This window comes from Clupea harengus, chromosome 8 (genome assembly GCF_900700415.2).
Source record: "Clupea harengus chromosome 8, Ch_v2.0.2, whole genome shotgun sequence".
NCBI lineage: Eukaryota > Metazoa > Chordata > Actinopteri > Clupeiformes > Clupeidae > Clupea > Clupea harengus.
This window is the reverse complement of record NC_045159.1, coordinates 4,254,352-4,274,267: the sequence shown is the minus strand read 5'-3', so window position 1 is coordinate 4,274,267 and position 19,916 is coordinate 4,254,352. Positions and strand designations below refer to the sequence as shown.

At 41.5% G+C, this 19,916-nt stretch overlaps 1 protein-coding gene across 4 annotated transcripts in view; it reads right to left on the bottom strand.

The window, feature by feature from the left end:
- Window positions 1-19,916, bottom strand: part of LOC105895330 (unc-79 homolog, NALCN channel complex subunit) — a 100,402-nt gene that overhangs the window by 47,657 nt on the left and 32,829 nt on the right. For all 4 annotated transcript variants that reach the window (XM_031571575.2, XM_031571574.2, XM_031571576.2 and 1 more), the window contains exons 10-15: window positions 19,083-19,123; window positions 18,908-18,936; window positions 14,972-15,198; window positions 12,919-13,090; window positions 12,540-12,770; window positions 10,766-10,956 (exon numbers count right to left, since the gene is read on the bottom strand). In XM_031571575.2, the coding sequence (XP_031427435.1) occupies window positions 10,766-10,956; window positions 12,540-12,770; window positions 12,919-13,090; window positions 14,972-15,198; window positions 18,908-18,936; window positions 19,083-19,123 (891 nt within the window). The remainder of the gene's footprint in view (window positions 1-10,765; window positions 10,957-12,539; window positions 12,771-12,918; window positions 13,091-14,971; window positions 15,199-18,907; window positions 18,937-19,082; window positions 19,124-19,916) is intronic.

The window sequence follows — 19,916 nt, the reverse complement described above, 5'->3', positions numbered from 1 at the left end:
CTGTTGTGATAACAAAAGATGCATAGTGTGCAAAGATAATTTGAGGACTTCATCCAGTCAAGTGTAGGAAGCCAAATACTGCAATAAACAGGCATTAATATTAGGGCTGGGCACGTTAACTCGTTATTATCGCGTTATTTAACGCCAACAATTATTTTATCGCGCATTAGCGCAGGTTTTATTATTTATTTTATTATTGTAAAGGTCTGTTGCTCACAGGCTTTTGTTTGGTAAAAGTCTGTTGCTGACGGCTGCGGAACCAGAAAAGAAAATAATTGGCATCGGCAGACTACGTACAGCACAGTAACTGCCAGCAGTGAACTTTTTGGTGCTTCACCACACTCTAACATTAATGCCCTGGCAGTGGCAATAAGCTTTAGTTTTGTGTTTGTTTTGATTACATTGTTTAAGTTGAGATTCAGACAAAGTATTTATTTTATTTAACTGCTACTATATAAAAATGCTGATGTTAAGTGTTTGCACAACAAATGTTATGGCACTTTAGTTCATATGGCAGTACATTTAAAATAACAGTGTCAAGTTCTAGGAATTGACAAACTGCACTGAAAGTGTTTTCAGTTTTTTCACTCTAACAGGGACATGTGGTACTGAACATAGACTGGTTTTGCTGCTCCCTGATGAAAGTAAAATGTTTCTGGTTACCTCAGAAATTACCTGTTTTAATTATATGATTGTGGCTCAGGATTTTGTGGCCATTTTTTTTCTTTTTCATAACGAACAGGATAACATTAATGCCCCTGATAACATTGTTTAAGTTGAGATTTATACTGAATATTTTATTTAACTGCTACTGTATTCAAATGCTGATGTTAAAAGTGTTTGCACAACAAATGTTATGGCACTTTCGTTCATATGGCAGAACATTTAAAATAAAAGTGCGCTATACACTACTTTTGAATTCATTATTGGATGTTGCGTATACAAATTCGATTAATCGTGATTAATCAGGGAAATCATGCAATTAATCACGATTAAAACTTTTAATCGTTGCCCAGCCCTAATCAATATACAAATGGTGTTGCTAGCTAGCCAATTTAGTTGGCTAGACAGCTATACTAGATTTGTATGGTTAAAACTATGAACTTGTTAAAGCACAGTAGACATGACAGAAAATGTAATTCAATACACGTATCAAACATCCCCTGCTGTAATAGTAATATACTGATGATGTTAATCTGTAGAGATTGGTTTACTTATCAGTAGGCTAATTTTCTGCCGTCTGCAAGTGCCAGAATCTTAAACTTCAGCTTTTGGATTTTAATGATTCTTGTCTTTGTTTCATTCCTGAGAGTTTAATTTTACTTCAATATCTAAATTTTATTTCAATATCTTGAAAACACACAGCAGCAGTGGTGTATGCTCTTTTGAAAGGAGCTTTTGAAATGTGCTCCATTGGTGCTCAGGCAGAGAGAGGTGGGAGAATGGGAGAGGGGGCTGTCTGACTGAGCGATTCATCTTTTCCATATTCGTCAACGTTTGCTCAGATGGCTGTCACATTCCAATCACATTCCAAATTAGAGCCCATCACAGCACTGAAACACTGACCCACATCTGATCATGGGTGAATTTCAATACTGGTTCTTTTAAACCTTTGTGCTGCTTTCGACACTGTAGCAAAATATGATGATCTCTAGACTTGAACATCGTGTTGGCATCAAAGGCTGTGTGCCCTATTCTGGTTGTAGCAGCCAAATGGGTTGCCACAGGCAAAATATGTTGTCACTCAATGTGTAATGTCCCTGTTTGTACACTGGGTGTTGCTGTGCATTGCACAGGTGTTTTTAGGCATATAGGTAGGAAGCCTACTGTTGTGGTTAGGTGTTGACCCCGGAAGGGCAAATGGTTTTGACCGCTATACCGCGAAGGTTTGAGTAACATGTCGTTGCTCTGCGTTTTAATGGACAATAAATGGAGAACTGTTTAACGAACGCAAGACGTGTATGGACTTTATCTCGCCGACGGTAATCATCTTTAAATCATCTAAGCGCGTCAACCAGGTTATTCCTGGGGTACAACAACCCAGTAGCTCAGTAGTGTACTGTGCTCCCACACAGTCAAAACCTGCCGCTAATTGGAAGTTTCTGCGGAATTCGACGAGTCCTCGAGCTGTTTGAAAATTACGAGAGCTGCTTGGAGACCGAGGAATTGAATGGTCGAAGCTGGAGCTGAGGATGTTTGTTGACCTACTTCTTGGTCTATGCTACTACGGCGCCCAACGTACAAGGTAACCCGGGTGTAGTGCTACATTGTTTCATGGCCATTTAATTTGTTTGCACATACCGGGGAAATCCAATGCATTGGTAATCGTGGGTTCGCTAAGACTCTGTATTGACTGCTCATGTCGTTTGTTTGGAGGACTAACGCTATCGTTCGATTGAACTGATTTTCATGGAGCCGTGCAAGGCGACAAACGAGACTATTAACGTTGGAGGGACTGACGTACAAACTGCTAGTGGTTCCAAAACTGACGTGACTCAGAAACGAGTTGTTAAACTCACTGCCAAGGCACTTGCTGAGAAATTGGATAAGTTACAAACTGATAGAAAGGCCAAATTGAACAAGGCAAACGTCATTAGAAAATCAATAAGAAATTACATGGTAAAAAATGAGAACACAGGTAGAGAATGATCTTAATGAATTAATTGATTTATGAAATAAAATGTATACATGAATCTTTGTTGCAACTGCTGCCTTCTGATGAAAAAGAAAAACATGTAATATGGTTTAAAGCGAAAATGTTGTCTAATGATGAGTGTATTGCTAATGCAAATTTGTGGATGTCTTGTAGCAACAGTCACGATGGGAATGTTATTTCAACTAATGCTGTCTCTAACATCCATCAAAGTGTTATTGTGGAACAACTAAGTGTGTGTGACGATGTGCAAAAGGCTAATTTAACTGATGTTTCCAGTGATGTACATGGTGGCACTGTTGAAAATGTAGCTATGCAAAATAATAGGCTCAATGTTGATCCAATTGATATTCCCAGTCAAACCAGTTCTGTCTCAAAAATGCTTACACACAATAATGTGTCCAGCGTTGTGCACAAAGGTGTTGAGGATGAGGTAAATCCAGATGACAGTATTTCCAATGTTGCAAGCAACTGCTCAAGTCGAAAGAGTGGCATGAGTAAAGTAAGCACCACTTCCTCAGCAAGGATAAGGGCTGAGGCAGAAAGAGCTGCACTCATTGTTCGTGCCGCAGTATTGAAGGAAAGACATGCCTTGGAGGAGCTTGAACAACAGCTGAGAAGAAGAAGGGAGCAGCTTGACATGGAAACTGATTTAGCTGCATCCACTGCTAAGTTGGCTGTGTTGCAGGCCTCAGATGTGAAAAGTTGTTCTCGAGCACCCACAGATGGCATGAACTCCTATCTGGAAAAGGAAAAAAGTAAACAGCAACCTGTCAGCATCTTGAACCCTTCAGCAAAGGAATTTAATGCAGAACCCTGGAAATCAACACAACCTATCAATGTCACCAACAAATCGTTACTACCCAATGACCCACCACCACTGGATGTGAGGAGGAAGGAGACCGAGAGATGGTGTAAGGCAGCCTCAACCCAGTGGTATAAGTCCAATGAGCAGCAACACACCAACATGTCAAGGAGACCAGTACCGTCAAACAACCCGCCATTACCGGATGTGCAAAGAAAGGAAATGGATCGACGGTGCAAGGCTGCTTCAAGACAGTGGTACGTAGGGGAACAACAGCCACTTGACCTATCAAAAGAATTGCCATCATCTAACGATCCACCACCATTGGATATGTGTAGAAAGGAAGCAGAACAGTGGCACGAAGCCATCCCAAGGCAGTGGTGTAACCCAAATGAACACTGGCAAGAAAACATGGGAACATCACAACAATCATCACAACATCACAACAACCGTCATCAGCCTTTACTGGCCCCCTTGGAGGGAAGTCAAAGACAGCTCTCATATCATCAACCCGTTGGTCAATATTCATCTAGTGACCTCTTTTCCATTATGCAGAGGCAAAATGATATAACTGCTGCTCTGGTGCGACAACAGCACACATCATCCTTACCACCCCGAGAAATTCCCATATTTGAAGGGGATCCTCTCCAGTATAGGGCATTCATCAGGGCCTTTGAGCAAGGAGTCGAAGGGAAAGCAGGAAAGGCAGACTGTCTGTATTACTTGGAACAGTTTACAAGAGGACGACCGCAGGAATTGGTGCGCAGCTGCCAGCACATGAACCCAGAACAAGGCTTTTCTGTGGCAAAAGTGCTCTTGCAGGAACACTTTGGCAATCCATACAAAATTGCAGCTGCCTATATGGAGAAAGCTCTATCATGGGAAATGATAAAATCCGAGGATACTAAATCCCTTCAAACATACTGCTTATTCCTGCGGGGCTGCTGTAATGTAATGGAAGAGTTGCCATATGTCCAGGAACTTGATATGCCGGTGAATATGAGAACTATCCTCGCTAAGTTACCCTTTAAAATGAGGGAGCAATGGAGGACCCAGGCACATGTAATAATGGAGACTTCTAACCAGAGAGCCCATTTCTATGATTTGGTCATATTCATTGAAAGACGAGTGAAAATTCTTTCCGACCCCCTGTTTGGTGATTTACAGGATCAATCATCTAATGCTGTAGTAGGAAAGAACTTCACCAAGTTTAACTCACAGCCCAGAGATAGAGTAAAAGGAAATGTCGTCGTCGCCACCACAGTAACATCTCTGGCTTTGCATGAGGGAGATCCTGAAGCAACTGCAGACTCAGACACGCCTGACGATATTGAATGTCTTTATTGTGCTCAAAGTCACGATTTAGAGGAATGCAGACAGTTTCAGAGAAAAGGGCACAGTGAAAGGATTGGCTTCTTGAAAGACAGAGGAGTTTGTTTCGCGTGTTTACATCCTGGGCACATCAGTCGTTATTGTGAGCAGCGCTTGACTTGTAAGTCCTGTGGTCTAACTCACCCTACTGTACTTCATATCGAGGGACGCACTACAACTCAACATCAAGCAAGGGTACAATCCAACAATCCATCAACTTATGTAAAGACACTCCGTGGCCATACAGGGGCCGGTGAGGGACGTACTGCAATTCAGGAACATTCGAGGGAACAATCCAGGAATCAGTCGACTTCACTCAAACTCTGTGGCCATACAGGGGCCGGTGAGGGACGTACTGCAATTCAGGAACATTCGAGGGAACAATCCAGGAATCAGTCGACTTCACTCAAACTCTGTGGCCATACAGGGGCCGGTCAGGATCGATGCGCACTATCCATTATACCTGTGAAAGTAAAATCAGCTAAAGGGAATCGGATCATAAGTACATATGCCTTCTTGGACGCTGGTAGCTCTGCTACTTTTTGCTCAGAACACCTAATGCAGAAGTTGAACATTACAGGCAGAAGGACTAACTTCCTGTTGCGGACTATGGGCCAAGAAAAGGTTGTTCCGGCTTATTCCCTCACTGGGTTAGAGATTATTGGCCTGAACAGCAACAATTTTCACATCCTTCCAGAAGTTCTTACCCAGAAAGACATGCCGGTCACTGTAGATGACATGGTAAATTCAGAAGAGTTGGTTAAATGGCCCCATCTGTCTAAGGTGCATATCCCTAGCATAAAGGCAAATGTTGACCTGCTGATAGGTGCCAATGCTGCTTGGATATTGGAACCCTGGGAAGTTATAAACAGTTGTGGAAATGGCCCATATGCTATCAGGACGTTGCTCGGATGGGCCATCAATGGTCCCTTGACTAAACACGATGAACCCTTGGAGCGACAACTTCCCTCTGCTACAGTGAACAGGATTGCTATTTGTAAATTGGGAAAATTGCTGACTGATCAGTACAACAATGATTTTGATGAAAACCTCAAAGAAGAGAAGGAAATGTCAAGAGAAGACCACAGTTTCCTGGAAATAGCAGAACAATCAGCTGTTCTCCAGAATGGGAGTTATTGCCTGAAATTGCCTTTCAAGAGGAAAGAGGTATTTCTACCCAAGAACTCTGCGATAGCCGAGCAAAGGATTCAGGGCTTAAAGAAAAGGTTTCTGAACAACAAAGACAATCCAGCAGATGATGCATCAAGAGGGTTGAAAGTTGCCGATCTACTGAAGAACGACAGGTGGCTGGAAGGGCCTGCATTTCTTTGGAAAAGTGAGGAGGATTGGCCCAACTTGGCATTTGACACTTTAGTGGACGCCAACGATCCAGAGGTTGGACGGCAGGTGACCATAAATGCCATTAATGTGGATAATAACCTCAGTCCTGCTAGACAGCTGATTGGCTACTTTTCCGATTGTAGGCGCCTTAAAACAACGGTTGCTTGGTTCCTCAGATTAAAAGCTATATTGTTGAAACGAAGTCGCCTCGAAAGGCAGTTGGAGGCTGTAAAGGCAGACAATCTGAAGACCACAGGTCACCCCAGTGCAACGCAAGTCACAATTCCGAGAGGCAAAGCTACCTCGGGCAGGTGCATTTTTACAGTAGACGAGTTATCAGAAGCAGAAATGGCAATCATTCGCTACTGCCAACAACTGAGATTCAGTGAGGAGATGGCGGCGCTGTCCTCAAGCAAAGTAACAGTGAGTCGCCAGAGTTCCCTATACAGGCCGGATCCAGTCCTGGATGATGAGCTCTTTAGAATTGGAGGGAGATTGAGTAAGGGAGCAATGCCTGAGGAGGTTAAACATCCACTCATCCTTTCAAAAGATCAGAATGTCTCTTCACTCATTCTTAAGTATATTCATCAAAATCTGGGTCATAGTGGACGCAGTCATACCCTATCTGCTGTAAGGAAGAAGTTTTTGATTACTAATGCCAACTCGGCCGTATGGAAGGTCATCAGTGAATGCGGGTTCCGTAGGCGCTATAATGGAAGAGCTATAGAAGATATACAGAAGATGGCTGACCTTCCAAAGGGGAGAATCCTCCCTGACTTACCACCCTTCACCAATACAGGAGTGAATTACGTCGGTCCTGTCCGAGTGAAGAGGGGAAGATCAACCTGTAAGCGCTACAGAGCCATTTGTACCTGCATGTCAAGCAGAGCTGTCCACTTGGAGGTAGCTGTGCCTTTGGAACAAGATGCCTGCATTAATGCCCTGCGCCGTTTCATCAGCAGGAAAGGCCAAGCGGTACAACTAATGTCGGACAATGGCACAAACTTCATTGGGGCAAACGAGAACTGAGGGAGGCTGTTTCTGCTTTAAACCACGACCATATTCAAGGAGTACTTTCTCAGGTCGGAAACCATTGGAGTTTCAATCCACCAGCAGGCTCGCATCATGGTGGTGTCTGGGAGCGGATGATCCGGCTAGTGAGAAGGGTCCTCAGCTCTGTTCTGCGCCAGCAAACACTAGATGACGATGGGCTGCATACAGTGCTTTGGCCTCCACTTTACAGTCTCAATGATCGCCCAATTACCCAGCTCTCCAATGATCCGAACGACTTGGAGCTTCTCATTCTTAATCATCTTCCACTTCTAAGGGGAAAACCAGCCTTGCCCCCTGGAGTCTTTGGGCCTCATGACCAATACAAGATGGAGACAGATTCAGTATATCTCAGATCTTTTTATGGAAACGATGGGTGTGAGTACTTGCTCTTACTCCAAGAGAAGCAAAAATGGAACCAGTAGAAAATAGGTTTGAGCAGGGGAGACATTGTAGTGGTGATGGATTCTTCAGCCCCTCGAGGCTCCTGGCCATTGGGCAAAATTCTTGAGGTCTTTACAGATAAAAAGGGTCATGTACGTTCTGTAAGAGTACAAACCAAATCTAATGTAATTTAAGTTTTAAATTATGCCTTTTAAGTCATGTACGTTTGGGCTAATTGCAATATGTTTGTGTGTTTTGTTCATTGAATTGTTATGTCTGCCTGCCATTAACAATTAGGGGCCGGTATGTAGCAGCCAAATGGGTTGCCACAGGCAAAATATGTTGTCACTCAATGTGTAATGTCCCTGTTTGTACACTGGGTGTTGCTGTGCATTGCACAGGTGTTTTTAGGCATATAGGTAGGAAGCCTACTGTTGTGGTTAGGTGTTGACCCCGGAAGGGCAAATGGTTTTGACCGCTATACCGCGAAGGTTTGAGTAACATGTCGTTGCTCTGCGTTTTAATGGACAATAAATGGAGAACTGTTTAACGAACGCAAGACGTGTATGGACTTTATCTCGCCGACGGTAATCATCTTTAAATCATCTAAGCGCGTCAACCAGGTTATTCCTGGGGTACAACAACCCAGTAGCTCAGTAGTGTACTGTGCTCCCACACTGGTTAAGGGTTACCTTCTGTAAGTGGCCATATTATCTACTGTTAATTGCTTACCTAAGTGTATCTCCTTATCGGTTTATCAAATAGATGTCTACTTCCAAAATGTTGACCTTTTGGATGTTGAAACATTGTTCCTCTTTACCATATCCATCAAGTACATCTACGGATATTGGCAGTCGAACTCTACCCACTCACTTTCTTCCCCTCCTGGTCTAGACTATCTTCGCTGTGGGACGCTGCTGTAGTCTCTCCACCTGATCTACTTGTAGAAACCATCGGCCCACATGTACCCATCCCCACCACACTGTCATACACTTACTCTACCCCATACTAGCATTTTCCTGCAATGTATATATTTGCCACCATCAACATGTTTTTCAGCTCCTACTCTACTTACCCTTGTAATAGTAATAGTAATACCCGCACATTTTGTATGCATCATGTATATACTATATGATGTTTGTATGTATTATGCACATTTACCACTTGTTGTTTCCCCTTCCCTTCTGTAGCTCACCTTCTGCCACATTACCCCTTCTATCTCTACCTTGCCGGCCTCAAGCAGATGGGCCCCCCCTTGTGTGCCGAGGTTCTGCTTAAGGCTTCTTCCTGTTTAACAGGGAGTTTTTCTTGCCCCACTCGCCATTGTGCTTGCTCTAAGGGGGTTCAGGCATTGGGCTCTGTAAAACGCCTTGAGAAAATGTGTTTGTTTTGGCACTATATAAATAAAATAGTTCACTTGAACACCACTGTCGTAAATACAAATTGTGCTTTAAGACCCCGCAATGGACAGTGCAACATGTGCATATTTGTTGACATGCTGAAGGATTTGGACCCAGCTAAGCAAACGGCAGAAGCCAAATAAGCATGTCAATTGTCAAGGTAGAGTACAGTAAGATACACAGGATTTGACACAAATATGACTCTGCATAGTTTTATGATAAATGACAATTTTTTGTTTTGCTGAAATACTGCTTGCGTTTTCAGCCTATACACATTGTTTTCAAAGCATTTGAATGTGGAGTATGTGTAATCTAATTAAATGTTGGTGACATGATAAAGGCACATTGTGCATAAGATACATTGGACATTGGTAGCAGAAGGGTCTAGTTGTTGTTGTGAGGTGGTGCCATAAAGCATTAAGTAGTTCTCGCAAGACGTGTTGCGCCCTGTCCACCAATGTTACATAGTGCAATACCAATTCGTCCAATGTGTGATTTGATCAGGAACTTGCCTAAATGGTCAAGGCCTACCCTCCAATCAATCTGTAACTGTACCCTGATCACCTGTCACCTGAACTACGCCCCCTGACCTGGAGACAAGACCCCAGTCATGGACCAACTTAGTCCCCTTCTCTCCCCGCACTCTGACGGGAGCACTTCTCTTCTCTCCCCGATCTCCGAGGAGAGTAATCACCCTCCTCTTCTCTTTACACTGCACAGCAACGACGATACCAGAGTTACAGCCTCCTTCATCCACGGACACTCTTCTGTTTGGTTCATCAACGCTGGATCCGCCAGCGCAACCTGTTTCCCCAAGGATTGGTAACTCCAATTTAATAACTGGGCATTTATAGCTACCTTAGCTAAGCATAAGACTGTTTTACCTTTACCATTGTACATGCATTGGTTTGACCACTAAACTTTACTGTTGTGACAACTTTTCATGATTATTTGGGAGTTGGCTTGGTCACACCATATAAGGATTATTGTTAGTTCTGCTTCCCAGAGACATAGGGTCTTTATGCATCACTAACTATGCATCTTTATGTTTATTCTCTTTATTCTTTATTCTGACCACTATGATAGACGCAACATTTTGTGTGGCTACCCCATGTGTTCCACGCAATTGATCTGCTGTTGTGTTGAATGGGTGATGCCTATCGAATTGGGTGAGATCACCAACATATTATTGTTGCTATTATCAGCATAGTACCAACATTGTGTTGATAGCCCTCGTAGGGAGAGTATCACTATTTATGCACATTTGCACCCGCATTTATTCAGCGCTCGCTCACAAGACAAGATGCCTACATTATTCTGGTGCCTGTGAGCACAGCCCGTACAGTGCATTAGATGGATCTGAAGACAGTATACTATATGAGGCAAATCTTGGCTCAGTATAGATCACGCATATATAAAAATCTCCAGATATGCTCCAAATATGATCCAGATTAATTTTGAAGCATCTTAAAAAGATCTCTCCAGATTCTTGGGGGTTTGGTGCAGTGCAGTGCAGCCTTTTTTTTTAATTAATTACTGAAATAGTTTTTATCCCTCTTCCAGGCTGGCCTTAAGCAGCCCCCCTTCCACTCAAGGTTTCTTCCTGTTAAATGTCCTTGCACTATGGGTTCACACTTGAGCTTTGTAAAACGCATTAAGACAATGTCAAATGTAAATGGCATTATAGTAAATAAATGAATTGAACTGAATTGCACTGCTCCTTCCTGATACTTTCTAGTAGAACTGGCAAAGATGGGTTACCTGAGCACTTCACGGAACTCCTTGAGCTGGTGGTCAGGGACCTCAGTACGAATGGCCTCCAACCACTCTGGCATGAAGCATTCCCACAACGGCTGGCTGATGACATTATAGGGAATCAGACACAGGATGCGGTTTAGTCCCTCCTTCAGCTGGGTCACTGTACTGCATGACTTGTCCCAGTAGCCACCTACCTGCCCTCACATAAGGCCCAATACAGCAGAGATAGCACACACACACACACACACACACACACACACACACACACACACACACACACACACACACACACACACACAGAGAGACATTAGAATTTGACTGCAAACATTTTTCATTTTTAAACAGTTCTCAAGACATGCCAAACCACAAAGGTCCTTGACATATTATCTTCTTGTGGGTCAGATTAATGCTAAGATAAGCATAATACAGCAAAAGACGTATAACAATATTAAACATCTTGTTACACTAGGTCTCTTTTGCTCATAGCTTGACTGTTCTCTCCCTTGTACGTCGCTTTGGACAAAAGTGTCTGCTAAATGTAAATGTAAATCTTATTACATGGCTCTTTAGAACGCTGCAGAATGTCCCATTGTTTCCAATGGGCCACTCAAATGTTCAGAAGTTCGATAATTCTTCATAATGACTGCTGCTAATGATCTTTTATCTCATTCCACAAGTAGTCTGTTCACTTTTCGTAAAAGATATTCAATGTACCATGTATGCCAATATGATTTATGTATGTGGTTGTATGTATTTGCTTGATTTACTCTATGGATGAATTATCAACAGCTAAACAAAATCCTCAGTTCTATCTAGGGTCAAAAAAGCAATGTTCTTCCTTGCGGATGAAAAGTTACAATCAGGGAGTGTACGTCTTCTTGTGTAAACAACCCAAACATGTGCTTTTGTTCATGAGTCACATTGTGCGCTTGTGTTCTCGCCTTGTAAAGACCCAAAAATGACCACCAACTTACCATACTGTCATCACATAAATAGCTTTTTAATGGATGGGCCATCAACAGCTGTTTTTTGGCTCAGAGACTAGAATCAGTAAATTTTTCATTCTCGTCAGGTTGAACCCAGCAGCATAATAGGGCCCAGGTTGAAAGTTTCCCTTTAAGGTGTCAGGGAGTGAGGTTTACTCGCTGCCCAGCTCTGAAGCCTCTGGATGCTGTTCACTCACCCCCCTACTTCTGGATAATGTTCACTCACCCCCCTACTTCTGGATAATGTTCACTCACCCCCCTACTTCTGGATACTCTTCACTCACCCCCCTACTTCTGGATACTGTTCACTCACCCCCCTACTTCTCACACCCAAATGGGCCATGACACCAATGTAACCAGCACAGCTCTGTACACACTGGCTACCGTTACAATAAGTAAGGTTAACAAAATAATAAAAGTAATGCAAATAACATCGTAACTGACAACAGATCTCCTGGCTAAATACTATTATTTTACAATTAGGACACCCTTCATTCCTACAATTTGTGACAAACCAGGATTTCCAAAATATTGGGAGGGCTATCAATCTTACTCAGTCATTTCCATCTATACTGACATTGTTGAACAGACTGCTGGATAAAAACATGCAGCATTCAATCAATTCAGCTTTTTTAACCACTCTTATCTCAAGATCAAAGTCATGTCTGCTTTACCTTCTTTTGCTCAGAAACCACAGTATCTTTCAGTGTAAGGATGAGCTATCTGTTTAACGCTATCATCTTTCATGTTTTCACATGATAAACATTTCTTCATGTATCCAAATGCCTCACCCTGGCAAACTCCACAGGTTTGGGCAGCAGGCACATCACCATGACATCGAAGCGCACATCACACACGGTCTTTAACCACTTGGTGACAAACTGGGGCTTGAGCTTCTCCACCAGACTGCCCACCTCATCATCCATCATATACGCAGTGGAGTGAAACCACTGGAACACCATGCTGACCAGCCGGGCCAGGCTCTCTGTGGGAGTGTTCTCACTGGGTGTACACAAGCTCACCTGATAGGAAGAAACACAGAAGAAATGCTATTTCATTTATATTTAGATTTGAAAGTACACAAAAATTCTGATCGCTCATAGATATTGTGCGATTTCTGAAGAACAAAAAATATATACAGTAAAAATATTAAAGAAGATGATCACCCACCAGAAACCAGATGCCAAACTGGCTGAGTAGTCTCTGATCATGTTGGTCATCCTCCTTGTTGTCAAAGTCAGTGTTGTCCAGCGAGTGATGGGAGGCTGACAGTCCCAGCTGCCTGCGGCGATTCATCTCCAGTTCTCTTTGCTCTGCATGAATCTCAGCCTCCTTCAGCAGGCTACAGACAATATGCAAGCAGTAAGGATACAGTGAGGCTTTTTAGCGTCAAAAGTCAGAGGACAAAAGCGTACACATACTTGAACGGGGTGCAAGCACAGTGGAAGACATCGAGGACTGTCAAAGTATACTAAAGTATGCGTGACTTGAGGTATTTGTGTCTGTAAGCCACCGTGGCAACAGTAGGTACCAGCCTGAGACTTTTTCAACAAAATTGGATTTTTGATTTTGAGATTTAGATTAAAAACTTGAGACAAGATGCACCATGGAAGAACCTGGACTCGGACTCTGAACTTTCAGACTGTGAGCACAACGACGAAATCAGAGCTACAATCTTCTTCATCCACGGACTATCTGCTGTTTGCCTCTCCAACATCGGATCCACCAGTGCATCCCTTTCCCCAAGGACTGGTAACTTCGATAACTAGGCATTTACAACTACCCTATAGCAAACTCACTACCTTATAGCATACTCACTACCCTATAGCATACTCACTACCTGGCTAAGCATAAGACTGTTTTACCTTTGCCATTGGACATGCACTGATTTGTTGTGTTCACTGAACACAACTCTTGGGACATCTTTTCATGATTATTTGGTAGTTGGCCTCACCACACCATACGTCCAAGGGCTACGGTTAGTATTGGACATTTAGACATGGGGTCTTGCGTGCATTACCAACCGTTTCTCTCTCTTAACTTGGCTTTATAATCACACAGATTACACACACATTGGCCTTAACATAGCCACACACACAAAGAGAAAACTTCAACTTTGCACTTCACAATTTGTTCATACCACATGTATGTTCACGAACGTGCACACACACGCACGAGGACCTACAGTGACCGAACAAGGGAACACACATACACGCACATTCTTTCTGGCACGCACCCAACAGCACACACTCGAGCACACACACACACACACGCACACGCACACACACACACACATGTTATTGTTCTTTAACCATGGTGAGCATGTTTGTGATTTAGCCTTGGCTAGATGGGCAGCACTGCCATTAATACTACACCATACAAACTAGCTTTGTCAAGCTCACAATCAACTGTTTTCATTGAGCCTGGTGTAGATATGGATTCGTTAAATCCTGAGTTAATTTTTAGAGCTGTGCTTCAGTGGTAACAAGTATCCTACCAGTGTCTATCTGTCCCTGTTGGATAGCTATCAATTGTGGCACACATCTTTTTTTCCCACAGATGTCTTTTGATGTTGGGTATATGCTGCCATCATTTATTTCACACGGTTTCCCTTAACACCTTAAATCATTTAATTATTTTGAGACTATGACTAGAATTTTGACTGTCACTACATGTTGGAGTGCTTCCCATACTGTATCCACCCTGTGTGTAGTAGGTTGGGTGTGCACACAATGTAGGCAACACCTCCATCTCCCTGAAGGAGGCGCTATGAATTGGCAAACCAGAGATGTTGGCAATAAACAGATGACCATCAAAGCAGACATCAAAGCCGTATTGAAATATTCATTCATCAGTAACAGCTTCTGAGTACATATGGTATAATGCAGAAACTGTCACATGATTGCCATATATAGCATTATTCGTATAGTGTGTTGCAATCAGTCTTAGAACAACGCCAAACATTACCTCCCATAAACACAATCTAATAGGCAGCAAGGAATTAGTGGATGCTGGCTCTACACATTGGAATAAAAAGGCAAAGTATGTTTTGCAAGAAAACAAGAAAAGTAACATCCTCATTATTATAAAAGTAACATCCTCATGGATGAACACATACAGTATGTATATATTAGTATGTCAGTGAGGTGTGTCATAAGGGTGGATGGACACATACAGTATGTATATATTAGTATGTCAGTGAGGTGTGGCATAAGGGTGGTACCTTATAACGGCCTCCACAGTGCACACCAACTCTTCAGCACCACACTCTCTTGTGTTTATGGGGGGAGGGGATGTCTGGTACAGATGGTTTTCAGCCGAGGCTCCCACCTCACTGTGGTGGTTGACGTGGCAACGCTTGCAATAACGCACAGGCCTGTTGCCATGGTGTCCACAGCAGCTGGCTGAGAAGCAGGTGACTACTGCTCGTCGCACATGAGAGCTGCAGTTCTGTAGAGGGAGGAGAGGAGAGGAGAGGAGGTGAAGAAGAGAAAAAGAGAAAAATCAATTCAGATGTGACAATGAAAATTAAAGATAACAAGTGTTCACTGGAAAAATCTCTATATAAACGAAATGTGGGTAAAAGGAATCAGGGACAGAAAAAACTGATGCTTGTCAGTGACCTATTAACCAAAGCATGACATTTGTTTTTAGGGAAACCACAAATACCACTGGAACATACAGTAAATAATACCGCTCACTATGAGTCTCAATTTTCTAAAAATAGAAAGGATGGTGACTGAGGGAGGTTTAACATCATCAGCTCTACAAGCACAGCCCTATAAACAGATGCCTTAATTCTCTTGCATGCAATTCTTTTCAGATCGTTACTGTAGATGAGGGTGATCCACACTTATCTGACAGTTTGTTGCTGTTATTGTCTTTTACACATAGCAAACAACATACAGTGAATAACTGTCATTTATAATGAATAGAAGTTAAATATAAGAAGCATACATATCCAATGTAAACATCATAGGATAACGCCTTTTATTCTACATCACTATTACTGTTTGATGATTAACCCTCTAGACCCCAATAGCGGCCACAAACAGCCTCTTACGGTCCTGATACATATACATGAAACTTTGGCCTTGCAGTGAATGCACTAAAAGAAAAGGTACGAAGAGCATTTGAATTGAATCCCATAGAATTGAAATCCCAGTTCAAAATAGATGGGACACAATAGAGCCCTTGCATGCCGAATTAATGTCTAAAGAAAGACACCCACAAATACATGCAGCGCAGAATTGGTCTGATTTCCATTTTTAATTGATATCCAGAAAAGATCACTACAAATTCTGGATTCTTCTTAAACTAAGCATCCACAATTCATTACATTTTAACGCATATGAAACCAAAGAGCTCAGCCCTAAGTTAGTCGTTAACTGTGGCCCTCTGTGCCCCTACATAATTGTTTTACAAATTCAGTGTGAATTTTGCAGTTTTTGGAAAATGATGTAATCCTAACATGCAATGGATCAAATTATCATGTAGAGAAGATGCAATCAATCTATACTCCTAGAATAATACAATATAAAACAAATATATAATGAATGTTGAATAAAAGTTGTCAGTCAGAATGGAATTTATTAGAGTGATAATATAAAAAATAAAAGCTTAAAAAAAGAAGTTAGTTCACCATTAGACATGAGTTACTTGGTCTGATATTGCTGGCTGCTAAATAGTGTCTCATACAGTTTTATGATCTTTGAATGCCATTTGAATGGTCAAATAAGCGGCACCTCTCTAACTTTTGGGAATAACATCTGCCTTAATCTGGAACTCAAAAGCCCAGAGGTTTGAATACTCACATACACAGTATATTTTAGTTTTTAATTCCTTTAGGTTTAATAAATTAACTTGTTTTGCATTTGGAAATATATTAGAGCATAAATGTTCGCAATAAAAACACTGGGGAAAATCTGTAATTTTTGTAATTGTGAAAATGGGGATGACTGTGATGGTTGAATACACACTGTAGTAATGTTACACTGTGTGATGGTGTAATACACACAAGGCACTGTAGTAGGACCTGCAAATGTGGATGTCTGTGATAACACTGTTTCTTATGACCTCTAATTACATACACGCACGCAACTAGAATACATAGTTCTGTCCAATCACTTAGTCTACAGCAAAGGGGGGAGAGACAATCTGTGGGATGCTGCTGCAGTTTTTCCACCAACAAGCTCACCCAGATTAGAAAACACACGCTTATTGTCAGCTGTAAAATGGAAACTGAATTGGTTTACTCATTATTTTTGATCAATAGCCAGCAGGTCATAATGTCTAACCAACCTCTCTGCTGCTGCTGCTTTTAGTAGGCCCACTTTGACATGACCCTCCTCCCACCCACAGGCCCACTTTGACATGACCCTCCTCCCACCCACAGACAAAAGTTGGTCCCTGAAAGATGTGTTTGGGGTAGGCCTCCGCCAAAGACTGTTATCTCTTTTGTATAGCTGTATTTTTCAACATCCTGTTTGGTTTAAAAGTCTTTACGGTAGAACAGCTCAGTTCAGTTCAGTTTGCTTTCTGCACTGCGTGAAAAGAGGTGTATCTGGGACTCCTGCACTCCTGTGTACTCTCAGATAATCCACAGATAATTGGTGGTATCTGGGAGTTTGCTGAAAACAACTTAAAAGCTCTAAACCGCTTAACCGCATTCATTGATTAACACTAGCAGAGGGGACATTGCTTTGGTATTTAAAAATAGATCTAACAAGCACCAATTATGTGTTAACTAATTTCCCTATTTTATATGATGAAGAAGCACTACAGTTTGTTTAGGATCTGTGTTCCTCCTAACATGCTCCATTTGCCTCTGTGGACCTTGAAAGATTATAAATATCCTACTATATCATACTGTTAACGGTCTTGGAGAAGCGCTTCTGACAAACACAAGAACCCATGACATTGTGATCTCATCTGACGCATTCAATGTGAAGGTTCTGATCCGTGCGTGCACAATGCTCAATGAAGGTAGTACCAGGGTACCAGGGAAGGTAGATCCAGTTATCCACAGTTTAAATACTGTTAAATACCACTCGCAATCATTAGCCAACGTTGAATCTTTCAATTACTTTCAGGTTTGATCAGGACATTTTGACGGGGCAAATGAGATATACAGAGTTTGCACAAAATACACTCTGTCTTATATGCACTGTGTCTTATATACATTGTATCTTATATACACTGTATCTTATATACACTGTGTCTTATATACATTGCCTGGTACTGGTTTCAGCCACACAGTGGTTTTCATTGAATTTGCACTTCCTAATGTCATCACTAGCAGACAGTGCATCTGCTCTGAGCACGCTGCAAAACATGAGTGTTGATGGTTCCGCTATCCTGATTTGTGTGACATTAATAAGAAAGGCATTCCGTAAATAAGATGTATTTTTTCAATACCATCGACATTCAGCATTTGAAATTTCGAAACCAATCAAGGACTTCTTTCGAGATGAATGAATTCAGTGCCTTTTAAGATTTTTTAAGGATTCACAGGAAGCCTGTGTTGAGACAGACTGATGCAACAATGTTTCTGTATCGTTAAATGCAACGTACCAATCAAAGAATAAATGACACCATTTAACTTTGTATAGGTACAGAAAAAGACTGAAATGCAAAAGCGAATTCAAGAAATCAAGACAAACTGACTGAACATTCTGTGTGTATCAGATAGACGGATGTGATATTTTAGAGCAGTTGTGATAGACGGATGTGATATTTAAGAGCAGTTGTGATAGACGGATGTGATATTTAAGAGCAGTTGTGATAGACAGATGTGATATTTTAGAGCAGTTGTGATAGACGGATGTGATATTTAAGAGCAGTTGTGATAGACAGATGTGATATTTTAGAGCAGTTGTGATAGACGGATGTGATATTTAAGAGCAGTTGTGATAGACAGATGTGATATTTAAGACAAACTGACTGAACATTCTGTGTGTATTGTGATAGATGGATGTGATATTTAAGAGCAGTTGTGATAGACGGATGTGATATTTTAGAGCAGTTGTTCAGATAATATGACAGTGATCCTTCATCCCCTCTTCTCCCCACAACTAACATCTACAAAGAAACACACACTGATAGACTTACCTTTTAAACACACACTGATAGACTTACAGAAACACATTGATAGACTTACCTTTTTTTGACATATAGCCGATATCTCAGCTGGAAGAACAAAGTCAGAAGAGTTTGCAGTTTCATACAGCATTGTTTGGTATTTAAGGTATATATGGTTGGTTTCAATCCATGAAACTATTTCTATTTATGCATCATATTGGGCACAATTTAAAAACATTTAAGTTTACACTTACCTTGTGGTAACAGCACATCAACAAGCCACTCTGCATGGTCTCTGTAAAAGAAGTATGGACAATTCTAAGAACACATTGCATAAGTGGATGGATGGATGGATGGATAGATAGAGAGAAATCCAAAGAATAACTGCTGCGTGCAGAGGTCGGAAAATAATTAATCATTCCAGTCCTGTCCACAACATTTCTTCAAAAAGCAAAGCATTTCAGACAAAAGACTTTCTTCAGCTGTACAAGAAAGTGGTTTCTAGTGGTTTTTGAAGTAACACTGCACGTTGAAACACTGACTTTAAAGTATTTAGGTCCGTTATCGTCAGACGACCCAAACTGAACAAGAATATAGAATACATTCAATTCTGGCGATGACTGTGTGTAAGGTTTAAATGATGATGTTAAATCAACATTGGAATGTGGTCATAGGTTCTATTTCGTAGTGAAATGGATTTGACAAAAGGGATTATATAAAAAGAAATGATCTGGTCTAATGCCAGGTCCTACTTTTAATCATAACAGTGATGACATTTAAACCGTTAAATAATTGGGCAAAAAAAATCTGCTGTTCTGGGCGAATCTTTAATGAAACACCAAAGTTGTTTCCTTGGTTCAAGTTAGTTTATAATGAGTAAGAGAGGTGGCTTAGCGAAATAATCCGTTTATTCCAACAAAGTTTAAGCCTCAGAATTTCTAACACACAGCACTGTAACAAGTTTGTGGTTATCTTCCGTTGTCTTTGACCGCCATATCCTTTCGCCGCTGTCCTCTGAATGGTATCATCATTCTGTAGCTTCAGATAGGTTTACAGAATGAACATACTAGACAATGGCATAAAGGGTT